Raw genomic sequence first — 23,724 nt, forward strand, 5'->3', positions numbered from 1 at the left:
TAAAGAGAAATCTAGGGACCCGTGTTCCGCGCGTCCCTAGAGAGAAAAACACTGTTACGTATGTATGCCGCCGTTAGAAAAACACCCATTCGATAACTCGGTGTTTTAATTAATGGCTGTGTCTTATTTAGCAAAAAGTTGCTACACTTTTTACACTTTGTGCACTTTTTAAGGTGTCAACTTATACAATGGACAAAGACAGAAATACGGAAAGTGTTAAAAGTGTAGCTAAATAAATCACAGCTAATGTTTGCTAAGTTAGCAGTCGCTAACTATTAATGAAAAACGACGATTGGAAATCAGTATTTAGCAGTCTTGCTTTCGATCAGTGATGATAAACAGCGGGAATTTGTTACCCTTACCCTAACTATACATACATATAATTCCTTTGTAATACAGGTAACAGGAATCACAGTGGGAGTAGTGAATTCCCGCTGTTTATCATCACTTGTTCTGATGTGGTGAATAGTTAGTCGCCTAGTATGTATACTACAAATACTACAATAAAGCCGAAATCAGACGATGCTTTTTCTCGTGCTGCATTGCTTGCTGAATTTAGAATGATAACTGCTGATTGAATGTTTGCATTATTATAACCAATCAGCAAGCAATCCAGCACGAGAAAAAGCATCGTCTGATTTCGGCTTAACTTGTCCTAATCGAACTAATCGAAGAAAAGAGCACAGCGCAGCCTAAGCCCAGGATAAACCCCTCCACAAAGTTATTAAAATAGCATAGTTTAAGTGACAGAAACTATATCATTTTGACTACGGTTTTTAACTGAAGGGTTTGTTTGTTCTGGGCCTAAGGATTCTGAACGCGGCCAATGTTTTTGTAGAGGTGCAAAACTAAAAACGAGTTCCAATCCAAGACTTCCGATAATCGTACGTTAAATTTGTTATAGCGTTATGTCAAGAGAAATTGAAATGTCAACTGTAAGAATAAAACAATTTCACGATGATGAGCATCCAAAATTAACAGGAGAATATGACAATGATTGGAAATTGCCAGTTGCGTTTTGCAAGCCCCGTCATACGGCTGCAATCGAAGGGGTGAATTGCATTACTCAAACCTGGCGACTGAAGGAACGAGTTAGTTCTATTTTGTTATGGTAAATTGAAGCAATATGAAGAAATAAAGTTATATTAATTTTTCAGATGAAAACAGTGAGTGTAGCACTTGTCTTATGTTTAAATGTTGGAGTAGATCCTCCAGACATTGTTAAGACTCAGCCATGTGCACGCCTTGAATGCTGGATTGGTAACTATTAAGGTTTATTTGAACATACATATACATTGTAATTTATTAGCCATTTAATCCCTTTATTATGATAATTTTAATAAAACATTTATGTCTAAATTTAGGTTTTGTACAAATAAATTTACAGGGTAAAGATTGGTTTATTTCTCTATTAAATTCATTAGTGATTTAAATAATTTTCCTAATTATGTTTTTCTTGTATTTGCTTAAATTTGGGCAGATTAGCTTGCTACTTGTATAAGCAAAGAAATTATAATTTTTCATAAGATCAAATTTTAAACTTATAGTTTTGTATAAATTCTTTAAATTAACCAATATCAACTGTTATTTATATGTGCAGACACTATTGACATTGTGATAAAAAGGTATATATTTAATTATCAAATGTTTCTGACTTAAATGAGTCATGAGTACCAACAGTATTATGACATGAAGTCAGAGAGACTTCATCATTTGTAGGCATGCTGATTAAATTTTTTAATTAATAGTTATTTAAAGAATTTTATTTTTTAATTTTAAAAATAGTCACAATTGAATGCTAAGATCAGAGCCTGTACACAAGCATAGATGTATAATTAACAAGTCAAGCAAGCTCAGAAAGAATTAAATCTAGTATTAATGGGGTATGAGTCAAGATTTTAATGCAATCCAAGGTATATATGAGATTAGATTTTGGAAAGCTATGGAATTTGTGTGTATGATTCAACCAAACACTATCCAATGATTTCCAATCTCGCACTTGGAGTTGGTTCTTGATTATGTTTGTTCCCTTTCAAATATGGCATTAAGTTTAGTATATATACTGTAAATGAATACTCCAATCTTTTTCAATAGCAAATACCAAAGCTAAATGTTCTGATATTCAATTGTATTGGAGTTGAAATTGAGTTTGTGGATTATATTAATACTATAATTTAAAAAAGCTAGTTTCACTGAACAATAATATTGGTATCCATAATCTATGTAAAATATGTACATAGTCCACTTAAAGTTGCATAAATCCTTATTGAAAATCATGATGAAAAATCATTATAAAAATTATTTCAAATTTAGCTCAACAAATGTTTCTCTCTCTCTCTCTCTCTCTCAGTTTAAACACCTCATAAAAATGTTTAAGATTCTCAATAAAAAAGTGTAAATGCTGCCTAAATACATCTTGAACTTTGCAATCTTCGCCTTAAAGATTTTTCCATAATGTGCGTCATTCATGTGTCAGTTGTCTCATTTTTTCTATACTTTCGTTATACACTTAGTATAACATTGTGTTAAACTTTAACACTAATTAATTTTAGAAGTATGTTCACAGAGTAGAATAAAATATTGTTTGAAAGTAATAGTAATGCTAGTAAAGAATTTCTGATCAGCATTTTATTTTGTTCTTTGCCTGATATCATGTTCATACTTATGTTGAATTTAGTAGGACTCTTGATTGATTTTGTTCGGGTTAAAACCAACCCATATATTTTTCTGTTTTCTGAGTTAATAAGCAAAGATGAGATAGAAGTGTTTATTTACCCTTTGATTGTCTATTTACAAGTCATTGAACTAACAATGCAGCTATAGCTTCAGTTTGTTTTCTTCTGTTTAATAGCATATATGGTAGTTGTTTGCCATTAGGATGATTGGGACAGTTATATAAAAGTCAATATAATTGAAATGTCAAAATATCTTTGTGTATGTGCATAATGGACAATTAATTAATATTGATTAAATTTGCTATAATGGATGTTGTTCTCACATATATATTTGAGGCAATGAAAGGATTCTGAAGATAATTGGAGTTTGTCATCTTATAAAAGATACTAGAGAAGAAGAAAAAATCACTGAAAGAATTAAACTTTCAAAATGAAATCTAATTTCAGTCTGGCTAAAAATGTAATTATCTATTTGTTAATATCATTGATATTTCTGGATTTTTATAGATCCTCTATCCGTCAGTCCACAGAAAGCATTAGAAACAATAGGCTCAAATTTACAAAAGCAATATGAAAGGTGGCAGCCAAGAGCTAGATATAAACAGAGCTTAGATCCTACCGTTGAAGAAGTTAAAAAACTGTGCAGCTCTTTGCGAAGAAATGCCAAGGAAGAAAGAGTTCTTTTTCATTACAATGGACATGGTGTACCAAAACCTACTAGTAATGGTGAAATATGGGTTTTTAATAGGGTTTGTAATAAAATTTGTTATACAGGGTTTTAAGACGTCACTGTATATCCTTAAGTTATAATCCTGTGTGAAGCACCATAATTTTCAAGGCTCTGTTTTAAATCATTCAACCCCTTTCTTTTAACATATATTTCCACTTTTTTTATTTTTTATTCAATATTTAATAATAACTACATTTGTTCTGAAATTGAAATGATAATTTTAAACAATCCGACACTATCTTTTCAAGATCTTCCAAATATGTTCTTGTGGTAAATGCACTTAAATCGATCCAGCGGAATCAATGAATAAAATACGTGGATTAGCTCGAAAAGCACGGTTTTAAAAAACTCATTTGTATGTATATTACGCTCCTCGGTAGACACTGCGACGTGAAAAAATGTGAAAATCCACCCTTTATCCTTTTAGGGGGGAAGCCTAATTCGGTAAGAAAGCAAGCACCGATCTTAATATATTAGAACTTGAAGAGTTTTCTCGAGATAGCCCTTTGGAGGACGATCACCCTTTCGAATGTCTGGGGATGTCTTAACACCCTTTGCAATGTAAGGTTTTGAATAAAAATGTACTTCATAATAAGATTTCATACTTTTTTTTCAGACTTACACTCAATACATTCCTCTGTCAGTTTATGATCTTCAAACATGGATGGGAGCACCAAGTATTTATGTTTATGATTGTTCCAATGCTGGTATCATTGTTGAATCCTTTCAACAATTTGCTGATCAACATGAGAAAGAATACGAGGTAGTCTCTTCTTTTATTCTTAAACTCATTACAAGTCCAAGCCTTCTGACCTTTTTTCCACTTGTACGTCCTTTATTTTCCTATTAAAGCTGATACCGAATTTTTCAAGTGATACTTATTCTATTATTGCTGATATTGTCCTATTCATTGGAATCAGTACAAAATCGCCTGATAAATTGATTTTTATTCTTTTTTTCAATATAAAAATGAAAATTATAAAACTGAAGTTTTTCCTTGTTCTTTTTTCTTTCATTCTTATTTATTATGACGACATTTAAATATCACTGTAAAATCTGTACGAACCGTGTTGACGATACTCAGTGTTGAAAAATATTTTTGCATTTGTTCTTCAGTGTGTCACATCCCTGTGTGCATTTGGTCATCATTAAAGATATCGACGAAAATAGTAGAATATATAACGGTTTAAGATTTTTCAGTATAATTGCTTATTGACATTAAAAATGAAGAATTTATTATATGTGATTTTCTTATTATAGATGGAGAAGCAAACTGTTCAACAGAATCGTACAGTAGGCGTCACAAGCGTAGCATCTCCTTCTTATAAAAATTGTATTCAACTGGCAGCTTGTGCAGCTTGTCAAATTTTACCTATGAATCCGGATCTTCCAGCTGATATATTTACTTCGTGTCTTACAACTCCAATTAAAATTGCGTTGCGATGGTTAGTCACAATAGCAATAATTATTAAATTAATGGAATAAAGAGAGAGAACATTTTTTATTCAGGTTTGTGCTACAGAAAACATCAAAGCTAGTCCCAAAAATTTCCTTGGATATAATAGATAAGTAAGTTTCTTTTTGATTATCGATTTTTTTACGTAAAAATTATTGTGCAAATATAAATTTTTATAAAATAAACTAAGATCTCGGATATATATATATTGAAACTCGTGATTATTCTGTAAAAATGTACATTTGCTAATATCTACAAACAACTATTGAAGTTTTCATTAATTTTTTTCTTTTCTTCAGGATTCCCGGGCAATTAACAGATAGGAGAACAATGTTGGGAGAATTAAATTGGATATTTACAGCTATTACAGATACCATTGCGTGGAATACATTACCACGAGGTAAGGAAATAGGATTCTCAGTTTAAATTGGTGTATGAAAATTTTCATAAGATTAATAATTGGCAAATATATTTCTCTTTAGATTTGTTTCAACGATTATTTCGACAAGACTTGTTAGTTGCCAGCTTATTTAGAAATTATTTGCTAGCTGAAAGAATATTGCGCTCTTACGATTGTACCCCAGTCTCGTATCCGAAATTGCCAACGACTTATCAGGTACTTAAATATACTAACTTTTGTTATATACTCTTTCATAAAGAAAAATAGAGTGTGAATAAGGCCATTTTAAAATTTGCTTGGAATTTTTGTACAACTTTGCAATTTTTGTCGTTAGGACATGGCTGATATACTGTTCTAAAATAGTATTACATAGGGTGCAATCAGGCCAGACAAGAGTTAAGTGAGCGATCATTGATTCTGTCATTTTATTGTCTATACCTTGGTTTTAACCGAAGTTTCAGTAATCGCGTGGTAGAATCACTGATCGCTTACTCAATTCTTGTCTGACCTGAATACTCCGACAATTTATTCAATACTGTTGCTAGTACGTCGTCAGAGCTATGATAATCTGTCTTTATAATAGAAACATAATTAAGATTCAGAAATAATCATGTCTCAAAAGAATTGTAAAGTTTAGACAAAATTGATGATGTTGTACAAAATTTCAAAATTTGGCCTTATTTCTGCCCTTCTTACACAATCGTTCTTCCTTCTTTTAATATATCTTGTCTTATCTTTTAACTGTAGCATCCAATGTGGCAAGCTTGGGATTTAGCTCTGGACTTATGTTTAGCACAATTACCAGCGATTTTGGAAAATGATGATCAGTTTGTACACTCGCCATTTTTTGAGGAGCAGCTTACTGCTTTTCAAGTATGGCTTACATTAGGCTCAAAGAACCGCAACCCTCCTGAACAGCTACCGATTGTACTCCAAGTTCTTTTAAGTCAAGTACATAGACTTAGAGCTTTAGAATTATTAGGAAAATTTTTAGATCTTGGTCCTTGGGCCGTAAATTTAGCACTTAGCGTGGGAATTTTTCCCTATGTTTTAAAATTATTACAAAGTAATGCTAAGGAGCTGCGGCCACTGTTAGTATTTATTTGGGCAAAAATACTTGCTGTTGATAATGTAAGTGGCGGTACGTTTGTATAAAACATTTTTCTTTGACTTATTCAAGGATTTAGATAAAAAATTACCTTACAGACGTGTCAAGCAGATTTAGTACGCGATGGAGGTCATAAGTATTTTTTATCAGTACTGCAGGATGTATCTATACCAGTAAGTAATACGCTACTTTATAGTAAAACATCTATATACGATTTTGACGGCTTGTAGTATTTTTCAAGAACTTGGATTAAACGATACGTATTCATATAGTGTTTTGAAAGCCTCTCACAAGATAAGTTACGGAGTATACTTTTAAAAAAGCAAACAAAAAATAGATGCTATGATTGAATAAAACAAAGGAGACCTTCATCTGTCTTTTGATGCACACTATTTATAAAATTAAACAAATATTATTATACCGGATAGATTTATAAAATAATCGGATTCAACAGATTTTTGTGAAACGGACTAGTTATTGGCATATTTTATCGGTCTAAGAGATTTCGATTAGCCGACTTAAATCTATCTTTATTTTAGAAATTAATAATCGTATGGAATCTTTTTAAAGGCAAAAACTGATATTTTGACATAGCTTTGAATGTTTATTTTGTTACAGAGTGAACATAGAACATTAGCAGCATTTGTACTGGCTTGCATGGTGAATGATTATCGACCAGGTCAAATAGCTGCAAATCATGGGAATCTTATTTCTATTTGCTTGGAACAACTAGAAGATCCTAATCCCTCGTTACGACAATGGCTTTGCCTATGTCTTGGAAGACTTTGGCACAACTACGATAAAGCCAGATGGTGCGGCGTTCGAGATATAGCTCATGAGAAATTGTTTATACTATTACAAGACCCAGTACCTGAGGTAAAAACTCTTCAGCTTATATTACAGTTATTCTAGAAAGCTACAATTTTAACAAAATAGCTAATGTCACTATTTTTAAATATGCAGGTTCGAGCAGCTAGTGTTTATGCATTGGGGACATTCATAAATAGTGTTACAACTCGTAGCGAACATGCAAATAATATTGACCAAATTATTGCTATGACTTTACTAAATACCGTCTCCTATGATATCAGCCCGCTAGTCAGAAAGGCAAGTAACCTGTGCGAATAGTAATGTACGATGTTGTAAGAATGCTAAGGAAAATCTACCTCATAGAGCTGTCCAATGAATACACTTCAAGTTCTATGAAAATCTAAGCAGTAGTCACTCCCTGGATTATAAGGGTTTAAAATCGAGCAATATTTTTTAAAGCTCACATTACACTATGTACTAGTATACATATGAAGGGGGACTACGTGTACTCATTTTTTTTTAACACATGTCTGTTTTTTTAACAAAAATTTATAAACTTATACTACTTCCACAAAAAGTATCATTACCTCATTGGTGTGGTGTCTAAAAAAGTCAAATGTTTACTCCAGAAATCTAAAAAAAAAAATCATATTTTTTCAGGAGTTAGTAGTAGCACTTCAATGGATGGTCTTACATTTTGAAAATTCTTTCATAACTTTGGCTGTTGCCGAAGATAATGCTCGCAAAGATTTTGTGGTTGAATCCTTATCACCGTTTAGCGGAATCAAACGAATTGGTTCGAAAGATCGTTTAAAAATGCTTTCATCCACTGCATATAATACAGATACAACAGATGGATTCAGCCAAGATCGAATAAAGAGAGTTTCATCTTCGTCCTCCATAAGTAGCTTAGGTATAAAATATTCACTTATCTTTTTTTATTATTATTATCTGTAATTAGTAGTTTTCATTTTTATATCACGATCGCACATCATTTGGTTATTTAAACGATAGATAATAATTATATGTTTATACATATCTAAAGTACTTTTAGATTGAGAAAACTTTGAAAGTATATTTCATTACATTTTACAAGTGATTTCTCTCCCTGCTGCAGTAGTTTGTGAAATTAAAGCACGTCCAAGAACTTGTACTACATTCAAAAACACAAATGTGCATGAAATCATATTATTACTATTTTACACATTGCAAGATTATATTTACTACGCCGTCTAAACCTAATTGAACTTATTTTTTCGAGGAAAGGGTCTAAAATTTTAATTCATACAAAATTTATAGATTAATTGAATTCAATTAAAATTTATTCAATGAATGCTAATATCATAAGCCCTCTTTTATTATTTTTAGGCTATAGCGCTCTTGGTAATTTACCGAGTATATCATATGGAAGTGTCAATATGAAATTGTGGCATGGTCTATGCAATCTAGACAATGACCCTCATCCAGCAGTTAGTATAATGGCCAGAAAAGTTACCAACTATATTCGCAATGAGGTAGTAGCCACTATTTTCTTTAATTGTAGAATCTCAACTTTATATATATATTTTTAAGAGTATTTGTTAAAGGGTATCTCAATTAATATCTTCTTTGAATAAAACATTTTAGGCGAAAAATTCTACGGCTCCAAAAGAAACAACGGAGATAAAAATATCTTCATCCTTATCACTACCGCCATCACCGTCCAATCGAACTAGTTACATCAAGTAAGTTGTACACTATTGTGTTTCTTGATAGCTAATTTTATTTGAAACATTTTTCAAATGCTTTTCTTTAAGCGGGCCACTCTGTATGTAAATGTATAAGTTGTCTTATTAATAGTACTTTCAATGCTAGAGAAATGATACATATAATTTTTTAATTTTCATTCTCATTTTCATTTTAACTTGTGTCAGAGATTACCAGAAAGTGAATTATTTATAAAAAATATCATATTGCAATACATATGTATTCAATAGTAATCTTTCTTACTCCAGCATTTTATATTTATACTGTATTGTTAAACTAACATTTATATTTTTGTTAATAGTAGCAAAGGAGAGTCACCACCAATCATATCAGTAGGCAATGATCTTTTACGTTCAACTAAACCGGTAACCGCTGGGGGTCGATCAAGAAAACCTATTCCTAATGCTGTAAGTTAAGTCTGATTAGTATTTTCATTAAACTAATTTATACTATTATAATTGTGCTATGAAAAAATTGTTACAAGCCTTTCTACAAAATTGCTATCTTTGAAATTAACTTTAGACATATGGTAAATCACTGAATTGAAGCAGTGAAATCCATTTTAGAACCATGAAGATTATTACACATAATATAATGCTTTCATAATATTTGTCCAATTATTCATAGATAACAATCCTAAAAAAAAAGAAAATTGATTTGGAAAAAATGGTAAAAAGAGTAATCTTATAAATTCAGCACACCAGTATCACTTTTGACAACAAATTGATAAATAAAATCTTATTCTGTAGAAAGAGAATATCTACCATTGAAATAAAAAGGCGTAACTGTTTTTATTTTCACTACATTAAAGATATATTCTTTTATTTGCTTAAAGCCCATATCGGCTGCATGATTATAAGATATATTACCTTTAATGTTATAATATTTTTTTTTTAGATTTCAGAAGAAACTGATGAAGCACCAAGCATAAAAGAACCTTTAACAACGTCTCAGTTTGTAGAATGGAGCTGTGCTCAATTTGCACAACCAGTTTCTCTAAAGTTGGAGACTGAGCCGCATGATATAGAGAGCATACCATATTATGAAAGAGAATGGCGGTAAATAAACTGGAATATTTTAAGAAAAGCTCTTACAACCCGATTATGTCCTTATGTCGTTTTATCGACTATAAATATCTCAAAATCAATTATAACCCTTTTAGTGATAAATCTATCGAGATACTTTTTTATCTTTATTTTTGCGATATATTACTTGAATGTTTTTCGTATGATTCTGATTTCATGTGTAACTTATGAATAACACAAACCAAAAGTGATCAATAGTAATAGTAGTAAATGTCCAGCTAAATAATATTATTGTTTGATTTATAGGTTTTTGCGTAACGAGCGGCTGAGGCGAGATGCAAGAGAGGAACAATTAAGAGCGCCGCACAGTAAAATAGAGTCCCAAATATTTCATACAAGATGCCCTCAAGCACCAGAGATTTTAGCTTTCCATCCATTCGAGCCACACATGGCAGTATCGTTTAAAGATTGTTTTGGGTATTGTATGATTTCATGTCATCTATTAATTATTTAATAAAATCAATAAAAATAAAAGTAATACTAATTATAATATTATTCTAGTGTGTGGGACTGGCAAACTGGCGTAAGATTAAGTTACAGTCGAGGGTACAGAATGTCTCCTCGAATTACCACAGTAGAATTTATTAACTCTCATGACGTAGCTTTGTTAATGACTGGAACTGATGACGGTGCGATCAGGATATGGAAGACTTATTGTACTACTCCAATTCGTGACCCCATACTTACTGCTTGGCAAGCGTTAGGTGACATTCAATCAGCATCAAAAACTTCCACTGGTAATTCCTTTTTCAGCTTGCTTTTCTTTCAATAAACAAAAAAAGAACTTCTTAATTTTGTTTTATGCAAAAGCTTTTATATAATTAGTTTTAGCATCAACGTAGTATTATATTTTATATAATGTTTTCAGTATCCGCAGGTCTCGTTACCAAATGGGAACAAAAAACCTTGACTTTGGCTGTTTCTGGCGACGTTCGTATTATAAGACTTTTGGATGCGGAGACCGAATTGAAAAAGCAAGATATTCCTACTGGTGCTGATTGTTCTGCAACATTCCTTGACGTAGATGGAATAGGTAATATTTGTTTAAAAAATTATATTTTATATGTACCATTTGTGGTTTTTCACAGAGATTCTCGTTTATATGTTAAGTTAATAATTTGTGTAAAGCATGCGCCTACGTTTTGTTTTACAGAACATATAAACTTGTAAAATCAAATGTTATATTAATTTTAACCGATTGACTGTATTATCGGTCGACTGTTATATGTAGCAATTTTATCTGTATGTGTATTGGCAAAATTGTAGATGAGTAGAATTCTCGACAATTATTTCACAAATTTTAATATAATCGCAACATTCAACAGTGATTACCAAGATTAATTTTAGATATCAATGAAATGTTCAGAATCAAGCTAAGAGAATTATATTATGAGCGCTTTACGCTAGGCCATTAAAGTTATAACTTATGTGGAATAATTTGTATTCCTTCGTAGATACTTTTTGAATATAATAGTCAACTTTAGAAGTAAATTTATAAATAATTGTAGTCAATTTAATTTTACATTAATAAATTTAGGAGCATTAATGGCAATGGGCTGCAGTGATGGATCTGTAAGACTTTTTGACCGGCGTCTACCTCCACTAGAGGCGAAGGTTATGACTTGGAGAGAGCATACATCATGGATATTAGGCACTTATTTAAGGAACAAGGATGGACAAATAATGCAATTATTTACTGGCTCTTCGTCGGGAGATATAAAAGTATTTGACCTCAGAAGAAATTCATCTATTAATACAATCCAAATTCCACAAGGCATTACAGCTTTTGCTGTTCATGAAGCTGCTGATATATTTACGTGGTAAGTTTATTTATTTTTCAAAATTATTACAGCAAAATGAAAGCAATGGTCTATTCCATCAAATGCATTTTAAAATACGATTGCTTGTACAATGTTTCGTCTAACATAATTTTTTGTTTTCGAAAGCGTGCACAAGATACAAACAATAAAAACAGAGCTTACATTTATGCATACTTAACGTATTGATCCTAATCTTTGCAATTTTATATATATATATATATTGATAAAATGAAAAAACTCAGTTTTTACCCAAATAATTCGAATGATTAAGCAAGCATTGATAAAAGTTCGCTATTTATTCGTATGGCGAAACACAATTTTTATATGTATAAATATTTTTTTGGAATTTCCAAGAATTGAATGTTATTTTTTTACGAAATCAATGCACTACAATTGGACATGTCCAAATTCGAAAAATTTCGACATTAAAATGGACCTATTTAATCCTATTTTATTAATGATCAAGTAAGCATCAAGAAAATAATTACACTATTTCTATTCGTTTCATACTCTAGGAGTATTGACTCATAAAAAAGTGAAATTATTTGATTTCCCACCGTACTTTTAGAAAAAACTCATTTTTAATTTACATAATCAAGAATAAAGTTTAACTGAACTCATAAATGGATAGATCAGGATAGATATATCGGTAATTTTCACCATCGGATACTTGGAATATATCCTTAGGACTGGAAGGGTTAAACATTTTCACTTGAATTGCCTATACGTTTAACTTTACTTTGGAATATGTTAAGTCGATTGCAGATTGTAATTAGCATTGCATAATATAATATTAAATTTAATACATTTATGGTTTAAAAAAATTATTTTAAAATTCTATTCTATCAAATAGGTATTTCTCTACTAATGGTGCGCTATTATCTTACAGCGGTTCAACTAATCATTGTATAAGCGTTTACACTACATCAGGCTCACATCTTAATACCTTAAAGTTTCACGAAGGATTTATGGGTGCACGTATTAGTCCTGTTAGCTGTCTTACTTTTCATCCATATCGTGTAATACTTGCATCTGGATGCGTGGATAATACCATAACCGCGTACACATCAGAGACACGTAGATGACTGTCGGACCTTTAAATTTATTTATAATTGTATGTTTGTAAAAATATATGTAATTTAGAAAGTTGTATAAAAATAACGGCTGCAATAGAATATAGTCAGAAAGTTCTTAATAAAAGTGATTTTTTTAAATATTTTGGACTGTTCTTTATTTAAGTATATATGTGAGATTTACAGTTATATTGATTAAGTAGTCTCCTCTTGTTTTAGTTGAAAATATCCGATATAATTTATATTTTACTTTAAAAGATCTAAATAGAGAGTCATCTTTAGCAAAATAACATTTTAAATTATAATTTATAATAAACACAACATAATGTATCAAAGAGCAGCAGGTCCGGTTCTGGTAGTCTCTGTAGCAGGAGACACTGGACTACCATGAATCTCTAAATCAAATTCTGAGTTTGACAAAGAGCTTCTCATAACTTTATTCCAACGATTGGATCGTTCGCTTGTTAGCACATTTTGCTGCCGTATTTCTGTCTCATTATTAGTTCTATTATTTGCAGCACGTAATGTCTCATGCTGTATAATTAATTCATTTGTAATGTATGCTTCACGTCGTATTTTACTACGTAATTTTGGACTCATGTCTGGGATGCACCACTTGATAAAGATCATCACCAGAGCAACAACGTTCTGTAAGTGAAAATATAGTTTACATAATTTTATTAAAAAGAATATATAATAAAATTATGAACAAATTTACCTCAAAGACGACGATAAAGGCTAATCTTGCAGCTAGGACATGCCAAAACATTATACTATATTGATATTTTTTTTCTGAATCAGGTGGCTCCCTATAATCTTGATATCTACAAATTTCAATAGATTTTGTCCCTGGTAAGGCAAATGGCTGCGTGCCATTTGGAAAATCACTCGAGTTAAATTTTGCAAGTGAATGATCGAGAAAGCCTTCTAGTGTATTCTTTTCAGATACCGTCATTCGGTAAACTAAGCGAGGTATAAAATTTGATGTAAAGGCAATTATAAATGCCTGAAAATTAAGCGAATAATTATTCATTATTTAAGCAAAACTGAATTATTTTAAATGCAAACTTTAATTTAATTAATGGGCAAAAAAAATTACCATCAAAGGAATATTTCATTAAAATTGATACTTATAGTATTATGTGTAGAATTACAAAAGCAATAATTTCTTGATGTTCAGACACTTCTCTAAATTAATTATATATATTGTTATTATATTAATAGGTTTTACCAAGAGATGTGTCAAAACCTGTTCAACCGATTAACTTCAAATTTGATACATTACTTTAAATAGCACTCCCTTTTTTGTAGCAGTTTCTTGTAGCTGATTTCAATGGCCTTCCGAAGCATTTATGAGATGTTAATATTAAATTTGCATAACAAAGTTAAAGGTAAACGGTTGATTACTTTTTCACCATTGTTTGTTAAACATAATTATATGATGATTAAACCTTTGAACAAAGTGTTAATGATAAGATGAGATATTAAAATTAGAAATGACAAATGATTGGATGTATATATAGTTAGCATGCAACGAAAAACTCACATTTGAAATTACGGCTAGTTTCGATATAGAATCAAGGATTCTATACCAAATTCCTATATCTCTAACGCGCTGACCAACAGGCCGTCTGTACATAGTTAAGAGCTTTTTAGCATCCAGTCGCATTTCTAAAATATTATTAATCAATGCAAAAAATGGAGCTAAGGGAAATGCAGCGACAAAAATAGTAACAAAGCCGTACTGTAACACTAAAAGTGATATATACGATAAGAGCCTATGGAAGTTTAAATATATTATATGTAAAATGGGTTTCTGAAAAGTATAGAAATGGTCGCAAATCTTGGAATTTAACCGTTTCAACAAATTTAATACATGAACACCTTAATTTAAGTTTTCTTAACACATTCACATCGGGGAGTAGCGTGTACTACCGATGACTCACAGCTAGTTTAAAATACTTTATAAAAACAAAAATGCGCCGGCATGGACATGTCAAAGGGAAATTTGTACATTTAAAAATCCCTACATATAAACAACTAAGTTAATAAAATTTTTAACTTCCAAGATATTTAACAGTTTCCAGAATTCAGATATCTTGGGTAATAATCGTTATTCCTTACCCATCTCCAGATATTCAGGAAATAAACTTCTAGGACCCCATTCAACAAGCTTATAGTCCCTGATCCATTGAAGAAATTTTCGTGATGAAAGCTTTCGTTTTTCCTTTTTTTTTCTTTTTGTTGATCCGACATGAACTTTTAAGGTATTCAACCATTTATAAAATAAAGGAAAAATCATTTCTAATATTGTATTCATAGCCTGTTTTCCTATCATAATAATGCTAAGTTGTATGCATAATTCTAAAAGACAGCCACCTGGTCCACATTCTTCTTGACGAAATCCAAAAAAGCGATTGTAATTGCCAGGATAGCCAACAAATTTGCCTTTAAAAAAGGCTATATAGAATATAGAAGCATAGTAATTTACAAATTCGAGCAGGTATATTTTTAAAGTTAAGCTATCGTCAAATTCAGTTTGAGTTCGTAGTAGTTCAATCTGTAAATGATTTATATATATATATATATATATATATATATTTAACATATAATAAGATATGAATATTGTATACTATGAATTTGCTTTTTTCAATGTACTAGTTCAAAGTACAGACTACAATAACCTGAATAGTTCATTTAAAAAAAATCTTATCTATTGTTACACTGTTGGACTAATGGAATAATTTAGAGCATGAAAAAATACACTTATCCAATTTTAACAGTGTAACAATAGAAGACAGATCTTCTCTTCTGTACTACTATTTTAAATTACAAATTCTGATGTAAGAAAATTTCAATGCGCTTTCCTTACAATAAGTTTCTAATCCAAGAAAAAGAATAAATATACTTTTAGTTAATACTATATTGCTCTATATTATCAACATATAAAAACTATATGATTTTCTCCTTACTTCTGTCAAATATTCAGCTAGCCAAACATAAACCCAATTGAATAATATAATGCAACATAAATTTATACTGGCAGCTGTTGCTGTAGTAAACAGTATGGCATAACTAGTGACCATTGGATGTCCATAAACACTTAAGGCTGTTAAAACAGACATTCTGTACAGCACCACTCCTAAAACGGCGGCCATTGCTACTGCTATCTGTAATATTCATGCCTATGAATATAATGACAAATATTTTACATTAAAAAATCATTTAATGCAAGACCCTTATTCCAAAGACATATTTAAAAAATATCATTGGTTCTATTCACACATTTAAAGAGGAATGGCATTTAGAAGAAATATCAAGTCTTTATTGTGAATGGAAACTATTCGTACTTAAATAATAGTAATTGAAAATCATAAAATTAACTTTCACATACCAATAATAGCACAACTGAAAAACTAAGAATAGTGATAGGTAATTTCATCTTCCAGAATGGAACTTTAGGTTCTTCAGTATTAGTAATTATGTTGATAGACTTTTTCTTGATATGTGCAAGTCTTGCTAAATATTGTGGTCTAGGATGCTCTTCTTGAGTATCCAAACCAGTCAAGTCCCATCTGTGCGTTATTTCAGCTGAATAATTTTTCCACATTTCCAAAAAAAGTGTTGCTGTAAAATAATTAAAGTTTAATGAGTTTTTACTGTCTACATTTAATAATATATTTTAAAGCTTTACACACCCCATAACGACATAAACATTGCAAAAAATACTGTTGATGGATTATCAAATAGATATGTTATTCTCGAATGCAAACATGTTTCTTTTAAATCCCAATAGCCACAAAAATGGTCACATAATGGACACATTTGTATAGTCTCTTTAGAATTACAAACATCTTCACTGGGCTCATTTCTATATAAGGTAAAACAACTATAAAAGAAACATAGAAGCCCAACAATACTAGCAGAGACTAGCATATGAGTATAGAACCCAAGCCAAGCAAAATAAAGTCCAATTTTTACACCAAAATATTCTTTAATATAATCTAAGGGCTGATAGTGTAAACATTTTTTTAAGCTTGCCCATTCTACGTACAGTAAATAACGCATTGAATCAGGTGTATGAAGGTTACCCTGCAATTTAAAACATTACAAAACATTTAAATCACATTGCTTTCAGAAAAAGGAATGAACAAGCTAAATGAATATGTAAATGAAATTTAAATTAATTAAATTTTAATCAATAATTAATATTCAATTAATATATAGAAATTCCATCCAGAAGTTTTTAATTAGTATAAATTAGCTTTTATTAAAAAATTCTGAATAAAAAAACGATTAACGCACTTCTTTCATACTGCGCATACACTCCACTAAATTATGTGTAAAAATAAAAATGCTAATATCTTATTAAAAATAATATTTACATCATGTAAAGGATATGCTGCAGTATATGCTTTTTCCGAAATTAATCTTTCAATACCAAACGCGAAGTCATCAATATTGGTCTCAGTAAATCTTGTTCTATCTAAAATAAATTGTACTATTCTTGAGCGTATTGAAGATGTGAAAAAATTTGGAGCTTCAATGTCAAATAAATACTCTTTGTCCCTACTGTAAACGGCAGTAAATTTATGCTTTAAAGTAGGAAAAATCGTAGTGTTGACGTATAATTTGCGCAAAATCTGATCAATTGCCGAGTTTACTTCTTTCATTATAGCACCATTTTGATCTTGAGGTATCTTTAGGCCTGGTAATTCTTTCATAGGTAGCCTTAACTTTAATATTTCAGCATAACGTCTAAGAACTTGTATTGGAGCATGAATTTTCAGGAAGCACAGACCATTTGGCTCTGTTTTTTCATACTCCAATTTTAAACCTTCTTTCATTAAATTTTTCTCAAATATCTGAAAAGTTATGAGAGTTTTATCAATCATTATGCACAATTAAATTATTTTAATAGGTCTAATTTTGATAGATTTTTTAAAGAGTCAGGGTACTATTGAGCTATGACAATATATAGGTGCATTTTATCACTTTTTAACGAACTACAGGAATAAATTAAAATAATATCAACAGACTTTTATTGTACTACTATTGAAGCAAAGATTTTTTTTTATAATAAATAAAAACAATATTATGTAGCGTTTTTCCGTACACGTCTTAATTTGTACACGCTAAATACGGAAGATAGTATAGCTCATGCAAATTCGCACATAGAATAAAAAATCTAAATTATTTCGATTCTACATAATAAGAACATATCCAGAAATATATAGCCGTTTGCAGATATATTGATTTTTACGAAAATAACATATGTATGAAATTTTTCGACTTAATTTCAGGAAAATATTGTTATAAATTGTTTACAAAAGAACTATGCAATATAGCGTAAAGATCTTTCGTATTTTCGCAGAAAGTTTAGGTTTGAATGTACAGTTTAAAATTTCACGTCGATTGGTAAATAATTATTCAAGATAGGCAGTCACCTAATTTTGAAGAAGTGGCTTCAAGATAACCATATTTAAAATCTTAAGTCTTATGTTAATTAGAATATTTCTGAGATAAGTTATATATGAATTTGAAGCTTTTCCAATTTTTATGTTTTCCTAGAAAAGACCCTTTGAGATGAAAAAAATTAATTTGATTTCTAAAAATATTCTTTGATAGCTTAACCTTTTAGCAAAGCTTTTTCATGGTTTACTGATTACTTTGTACTGCTTTATTTGTAACATTGCAAATTTCATATTAAAAAACAATCCCATACTTTCACTGCTGCAATTATAAAGATGACACAATACTAAATAATCAATAACAAACAGCAGTGATGCTAAAACCAAGCCATTATTGCACCAAAACAGTAATGTCAAAGAGATGCTAATACAGACTACATACGTACAAATACAAAATTATATAATTATATATTTCTCTTCTATTGTGTTGTTTTTACAACATACAGAATCAATTTTAGTCTAAAGACCATTTTTCATCTATCACATATGAATGTTAATTTTTATTGTCATTTATCAAAATACCTTTCTTCGCTCAAAACACTGAAATGCTTGAGCTTCATGATTATATTCATCCCAAACAAGAATAAAGTCGATAGAGCATATTTCATCTCGAAAAAATAGGCTAAAGGCAGTACCATTCAGTGAGAGCTGAAAGGAGAAAAAACTTTAAAAAATTTTTTAAATTTTGAATAATCTTAAAGCCTACCAAATTTGAACCATGATGGGTATTTTCTACATCTGTATAGCTTTCATGTAAATATATTTTATCTGCAACATTTTCAACAGAATCATTAACACTACATGGATGATAAGCTGACAAAGCACTTTCCATGCTATTCAGACTTATAGCATCTTCATATATAGAATTTTTTGCACTTTTAGACAAAGTTTGTTGAGCAGTTTGCTGTAAATTGTTTTGTGTACACTCATAGATACTAGAATTGTCATTTAAATTACTAGTATCTGGCACTTGTGGAAAACAGTCCTCTCCTCTATTTAACTCCATTATTAACAAGATGCAGTCTTTGTTTCATTTGTTATTTTGACTAAACAAAATTCAAAATATAACAAAAATTAAAATTGTTTGTTTGACAATAATAAGCTGGTGTTAATTGTTTAAAAATGATTGAAAGTTAAAAACTGTTGAGAAAGTATAAAGACGTATGTAGATATTGAGTCAGCCAGAAAAACATTATTTTTCATTTAACTATAAGTATATTTAGTATAAGGAATAAAATCATTTGCAGATTTATTAGAGTTTCTAAAAGTCAAAGAAAAAGAGTATGTTACCTAATAGTTTATAAGAAATATAAAGATAAATAATTCAAAACTAAACGTTTTAGTTATTTTATATAAGTAAACAATTTATCACATTTTCATTATTATTGAGAAAAATCTCGCATTGAAGTTTTTTAAGGTCGTGTGACCAAGTCCAAGGATGACCAAGGTCCAAGTCTTTTTTAATCAAACTAGAAGTACTAGAACCAGCGTGGCAGCGTTGCCAACTCTGCCATTTTGAATTTATACATACTGTACTGTACATACTACTACACGAGGTACAGAAATACCGAATATACCGATACATACCGTCGTAGTTAGTACCGATTTGTTTGCGAAGCGAACAAAAATGACGACATACGTAGAGCCAAGCGAGGTTAGCTTATTTCTAAGTCAAAAGCAAAAAATCTCTGACAAGAAATTAGCTGCAGAATGGGCGGCTCTCGAAGAACTTTACAATAAAAGGTGAGCATTATGTGGGAGCTTTTTATTGTTATATTATTTCCTCAATTACAGGCAAACTTAACCTCTCATTTTCTTTATAAATAACTTGTAGACTTTGGCATCAGCTTACTCTTAAATTACAAATATTTGTGAAACATTCTTCTCTTCAAAACGGAGACAATCTTGTACAATTATATAATAATTTTTTATCAACTTTTGAAAACAAGTAAGTTTAATTTTTAACTATATTTTTGCTTTTGGTAAAGTATCACAACTTATGCATCTTTGATATCATTTCTCCAACAGAATTAACCCGTTATCATTGGTAGAAATTCTTGCACATGTAATTCAACAATTCAATGATAAACAGGAAGCTATTAAGTTTCTGGAAAAAGCTGAGACTAAGGTAAAAAGCAACAACGAAGCTGTATCTTTATGTAAAGTTCTAGCAGGCCAAATCTGGCTGGATAAGTTAAATAATCATGAACAAACTAAGAGAGTTATTGATGAGGTGGAAACAATGCTGGATAATGCAGATGGTATTACAACTGTACATGGAAGATATTATTTACTAGCTAGTCGCTTATATAGATTACAAGGAAAGCATGCAGAATATTACCGCACTGCATTAAGGTAAATATTTTGTATAATAATGAGAAATTTGCAAGACTTTTCCCTTGTTAAAATGATGTAGAATATTGGATAAAGTCTATCTTGTTGTATTGAAAAAAGAGATTCTATCCATCATTTTGCAGCATTTTCATAAAGGTTGTCTCACATAAAAATAGTCTAATTATTTTTTCTTTTCTTTTCTTTTAGGTATCTTGGATGTATTGACTTGAATACACTAAGCAACCAAGAACAAGAGCAGCATGCCTTTTTCCTAGGGCTTGCTGCTCTCTTAGGTGATGGTGTCTATAATCTTGGGGAGCTTTTGGCTCATCCTGTTTTAGAATCTTTAAAAGGAACTCCAAACTCCTGGCTAATTGATTTGCTTCGAGCTTTTAATGCAGGTGATATATCTGCATTGGAAAGTTTAAAGTCTCAATGGAGCAAAGTAGCTGATCTTGCAGCTCAGGAATTAAAGTTAAGGCAAAAGATTTCTCTACTATGTCTAATGGAAATGACATTTAAGAGGCAAGCTAATAATCGGTAATATATTTTTATTTTTCATTAAATTTCTTAATTATCAACTAACAATGGACTATATGTATTTATATTAATATATTATCATTTTTCCCCTTTAGACAATTGACTTTTGCTGAAATTTCTCAAGAAACACGTCTACCTCTCGGGGAGGTAGAACTTTTAGTAATGAAGGCATTAGCGCAAGGCTTAGTTCGTGGTGCTATTGATCAAGTAGCTGGAACTGTTAATTTGACTTGGGTACAACCTCGAGTTTTGGACCGTAATCAAATCGCAGGAATGGTTCAAAGACTGGATGGCTGGTGCAAGGATGTCAATTCAATGGAACATTTGTTAGAAAAAGAAGCGTCCGAAATTTTAACGCTTTAAAAGAAAGATTCTTGGCGATCGTAAATCGCTAAAGATTTCATTTTAATTTGTATTTTTATAATGTACAAATCAAGAAAAGTAGGTGTGTTCGAGTATTTAAGCATCTATTGGATGGATGATAAAACTTAAAACTGTACTCTATATTTATTTCATAATTAATGCGTGCAAAAGGAGTGTAATAAATCTTTTTTTGATTTTATATTCTTAAGTAATAAGTGAGTAATAGATATTACTATAAAAATAGAGAGAAAAGTATTTAAAGGAAGAAGAGTGAGATTGTTTTTATTGGTATATTATTTGTTATATTTAAGTACAATGAAGATGGTGCCTAACTTCTTTTCACCCCCAACCATGACTTCAATTTGCATTGATTGGCTGATTTTAATTGGCTGACAATGGTTATGTTTAGAAAACCTACCACTTTAGATAGTGCTGCCTTAGCAAGGTTGCCAAGTGTAGTACTTTCGGTACTACCGTAGTACCCAAAAGCGACATATCCTATAGCGTAGTACTATTTTGGGTACTACGCTATAGTCGCTGCTGATACTACTGGTCGGCGGAAATACGTCAGAGGGTAGAGACTGTAGAGGGACCGCAATATAGATATTTCTAATTACTAATTTCAAAATACATAATGCATGGTCCGTGAGCCAAGACAAATGTTAGTATATACATACCACAAGTTATAAAGTAATATAAAGAAATAAAGTGACAGTTTTAATCTTACTGACAGCTGATGTACTGATGGTATAAGTGAATAAATAAAGTGACGAAATTTGTAAAATGTACATAAAAATAATTTTTAAAAGTATATAAAGGACTGAACATTTTAGATAAGTATAACAATAAATTTTATAATATAAAATGTAAGATATAAATATTTTGTGGTACTTTGTGGGATTTTATTTCAGATTAAATTATAGTAATGTGTTTACTATGTCACTGTGCTGAGGATGGAGCTATGCAGATTTTCAAAATTAAAATAAAGGAATAGACTAAACATAATGTGGTTATTGTGTCATCGTTGAGATTCAAACTATGTTAATTGAGACGGATAATAAAATAAACGAGTGAAAAAACTGGGTAAATACAATAATAAATAAAGAAGCTGACAAATTAGATATATAATATAAAATGTAAGATATTTTATAGTTTTTTCTGGGATTTTATTTCAGATTAAATTATAGTAATGTGTTTACTATGTCACTACTGAGGATGGAGCTATGTGGATTGAACATTAAAATGAAAGGAATAGATTCACCATATTATGGTTACTGTGTCATCGCTGAGGATCAAACTGTGTTAATTGAGATGAATATTAAAATAAACAAGTCAACACATTGGGTAAATACGATACAAATAAAGAAGCTGACAGATTACATTTGTAATTTCAAATGTAAGATTTTATATAGTACTTTTTGGGATTTTGTTTCAGATTAAATTATTGTAAAGTGTTTACTATGTCAATGCTGAGAATGGAGCTATGTGGATTGAACATTAAAACAAAAGGAATAGATTCACCATAATGTTGTTTCTGTGTCATCGCTGATGAGGATCAAACTGTGTTAATTGAGACAGACATTAAAATAAATGAGTCAGCATTTTGGGTAAATACAATAATAAATAAAGAAAATGACAGAATAGATATATAATATAAAATGTAAGATGTTTTATAGTACTTTGTGGGATTTTGTTTCAGATTAAATTATAGTAATGTACGTGTGTTTACTGTATCACTGCTGAGGATGAAGCTATGTGGATCGAACATTAAAAAAAAAGAATAGGTTCACCATAATGTGGTTACTGTGTCATCGCTGAGGATCAAACTGTGATAATTGAGATGAATATTAAAATAAAGAAGCTGACAGATTAGATATATAATATAACATGTTAGATATTTTACAGTACTTTGTGGGATTTTATTTAAAGTTAATATATGTAAAATAAAATTTTTGTTTTCTTTTTACAATTGTATCTATATTAATTACTATATGTTGCAATCTCTTAAAATTAAGCCTCTGCTTTTATTAGCAAACTAATAGTTCCACACGGCAGTGATGCCAGAATCAAGCTTTTAGCAACAAAAATGAAGATAAGCGCTAGCCAGCAGGAG

At 30.5% G+C, this 23,724-nt stretch overlaps 3 protein-coding genes across 9 annotated transcripts; 2 read left to right on the forward strand and 1 right to left on the reverse strand.

The window, feature by feature from the left end:
• Positions 1-848: 848 nt before the first annotated feature.
• On the forward strand, positions 849-12,919 carry raptor (regulatory associated protein of MTOR complex 1). 4 transcript variants are annotated; one of them, XM_066737615.1, is made up of 22 exons: positions 849-1,091; positions 1,158-1,260; positions 3,183-3,424; positions 4,022-4,171; positions 4,666-4,850; positions 4,915-4,974; positions 5,161-5,261; positions 5,344-5,477; positions 6,009-6,392; positions 6,468-6,542; positions 6,988-7,245; positions 7,333-7,476; positions 7,840-8,092; positions 8,548-8,693; positions 8,806-8,903; positions 9,227-9,332; positions 9,823-9,983; positions 10,257-10,427; positions 10,512-10,747; positions 10,879-11,043; positions 11,548-11,830; positions 12,720-12,919. In XM_066737615.1, exons 1-22 carry the CDS (start codon positions 909-911, stop codon positions 12,913-12,915), a joined length of 3,834 nt encoding a protein of 1,277 aa, XP_066593712.1. In that variant the 5' UTR covers positions 849-908; the 3' UTR covers positions 12,916-12,919. The 4 variants fall into 4 exon arrangements, with proteins under 4 accessions (XP_066593712.1, XP_066593709.1, XP_066593710.1 ...); XM_066737612.1 differs by having other exon boundaries at positions 4,022-4,168; XM_066737613.1 differs by having other exon boundaries at positions 4,022-4,168; positions 10,888-11,043.
• Positions 12,920-13,231: 312 nt separating this feature from the next.
• Positions 13,232-19,839, reverse strand: subdued (anoctamin 1). 4 transcript variants are annotated; one of them, XM_066737617.1, is made up of 11 exons: positions 19,665-19,839; positions 19,081-19,420; positions 18,897-19,022; positions 17,289-17,768; positions 16,602-16,995; positions 16,298-16,530; positions 15,876-16,073; positions 15,028-15,463; positions 14,450-14,655; positions 13,622-13,909; positions 13,232-13,551 (listed from the first exon to the last, which is right to left on the reverse strand). In XM_066737617.1, the coding sequence occupies exons 2-11, from the start codon at positions 19,378-19,380 to the stop codon at positions 13,234-13,236; spliced, it is 2,979 nt and encodes a 992-aa protein (XP_066593714.1). In that variant the 5' UTR covers positions 19,381-19,420; positions 19,665-19,839; the 3' UTR covers positions 13,232-13,233. The 4 variants fall into 4 exon arrangements, with proteins under 4 accessions (XP_066593714.1, XP_066593717.1, XP_066593715.1 ...); XM_066737620.1 differs by lacking the exon at positions 17,289-17,768; XM_066737618.1 differs by having other exon boundaries at positions 19,081-19,839.
• A 47-nt stretch (positions 19,840-19,886) lies between these two features.
• On the forward strand, positions 19,887-21,810 carry Rpn9 (regulatory particle non-ATPase 9). The gene is made up of 5 exons (XM_066737621.1): positions 19,887-20,117; positions 20,209-20,322; positions 20,403-20,729; positions 20,916-21,248; positions 21,344-21,810. The coding sequence occupies exons 1-5, from the start codon at positions 20,002-20,004 to the stop codon at positions 21,609-21,611; spliced, it is 1,158 nt and encodes a 385-aa protein (XP_066593718.1). The 5' UTR covers positions 19,887-20,001; the 3' UTR covers positions 21,612-21,810.
• Positions 21,811-23,724: the final 1,914 nt, after the last annotated feature.

Source organism: Prorops nasuta, unplaced genomic scaffold (genome assembly GCF_024137725.1).
Source record: "Prorops nasuta isolate Cenicafe-Biocafe unplaced genomic scaffold, Cenicafe_Pnas_1.2 PNAS00017, whole genome shotgun sequence".
Taxonomy (NCBI): domain Eukaryota; kingdom Metazoa; phylum Arthropoda; class Insecta; order Hymenoptera; family Bethylidae; genus Prorops; species Prorops nasuta.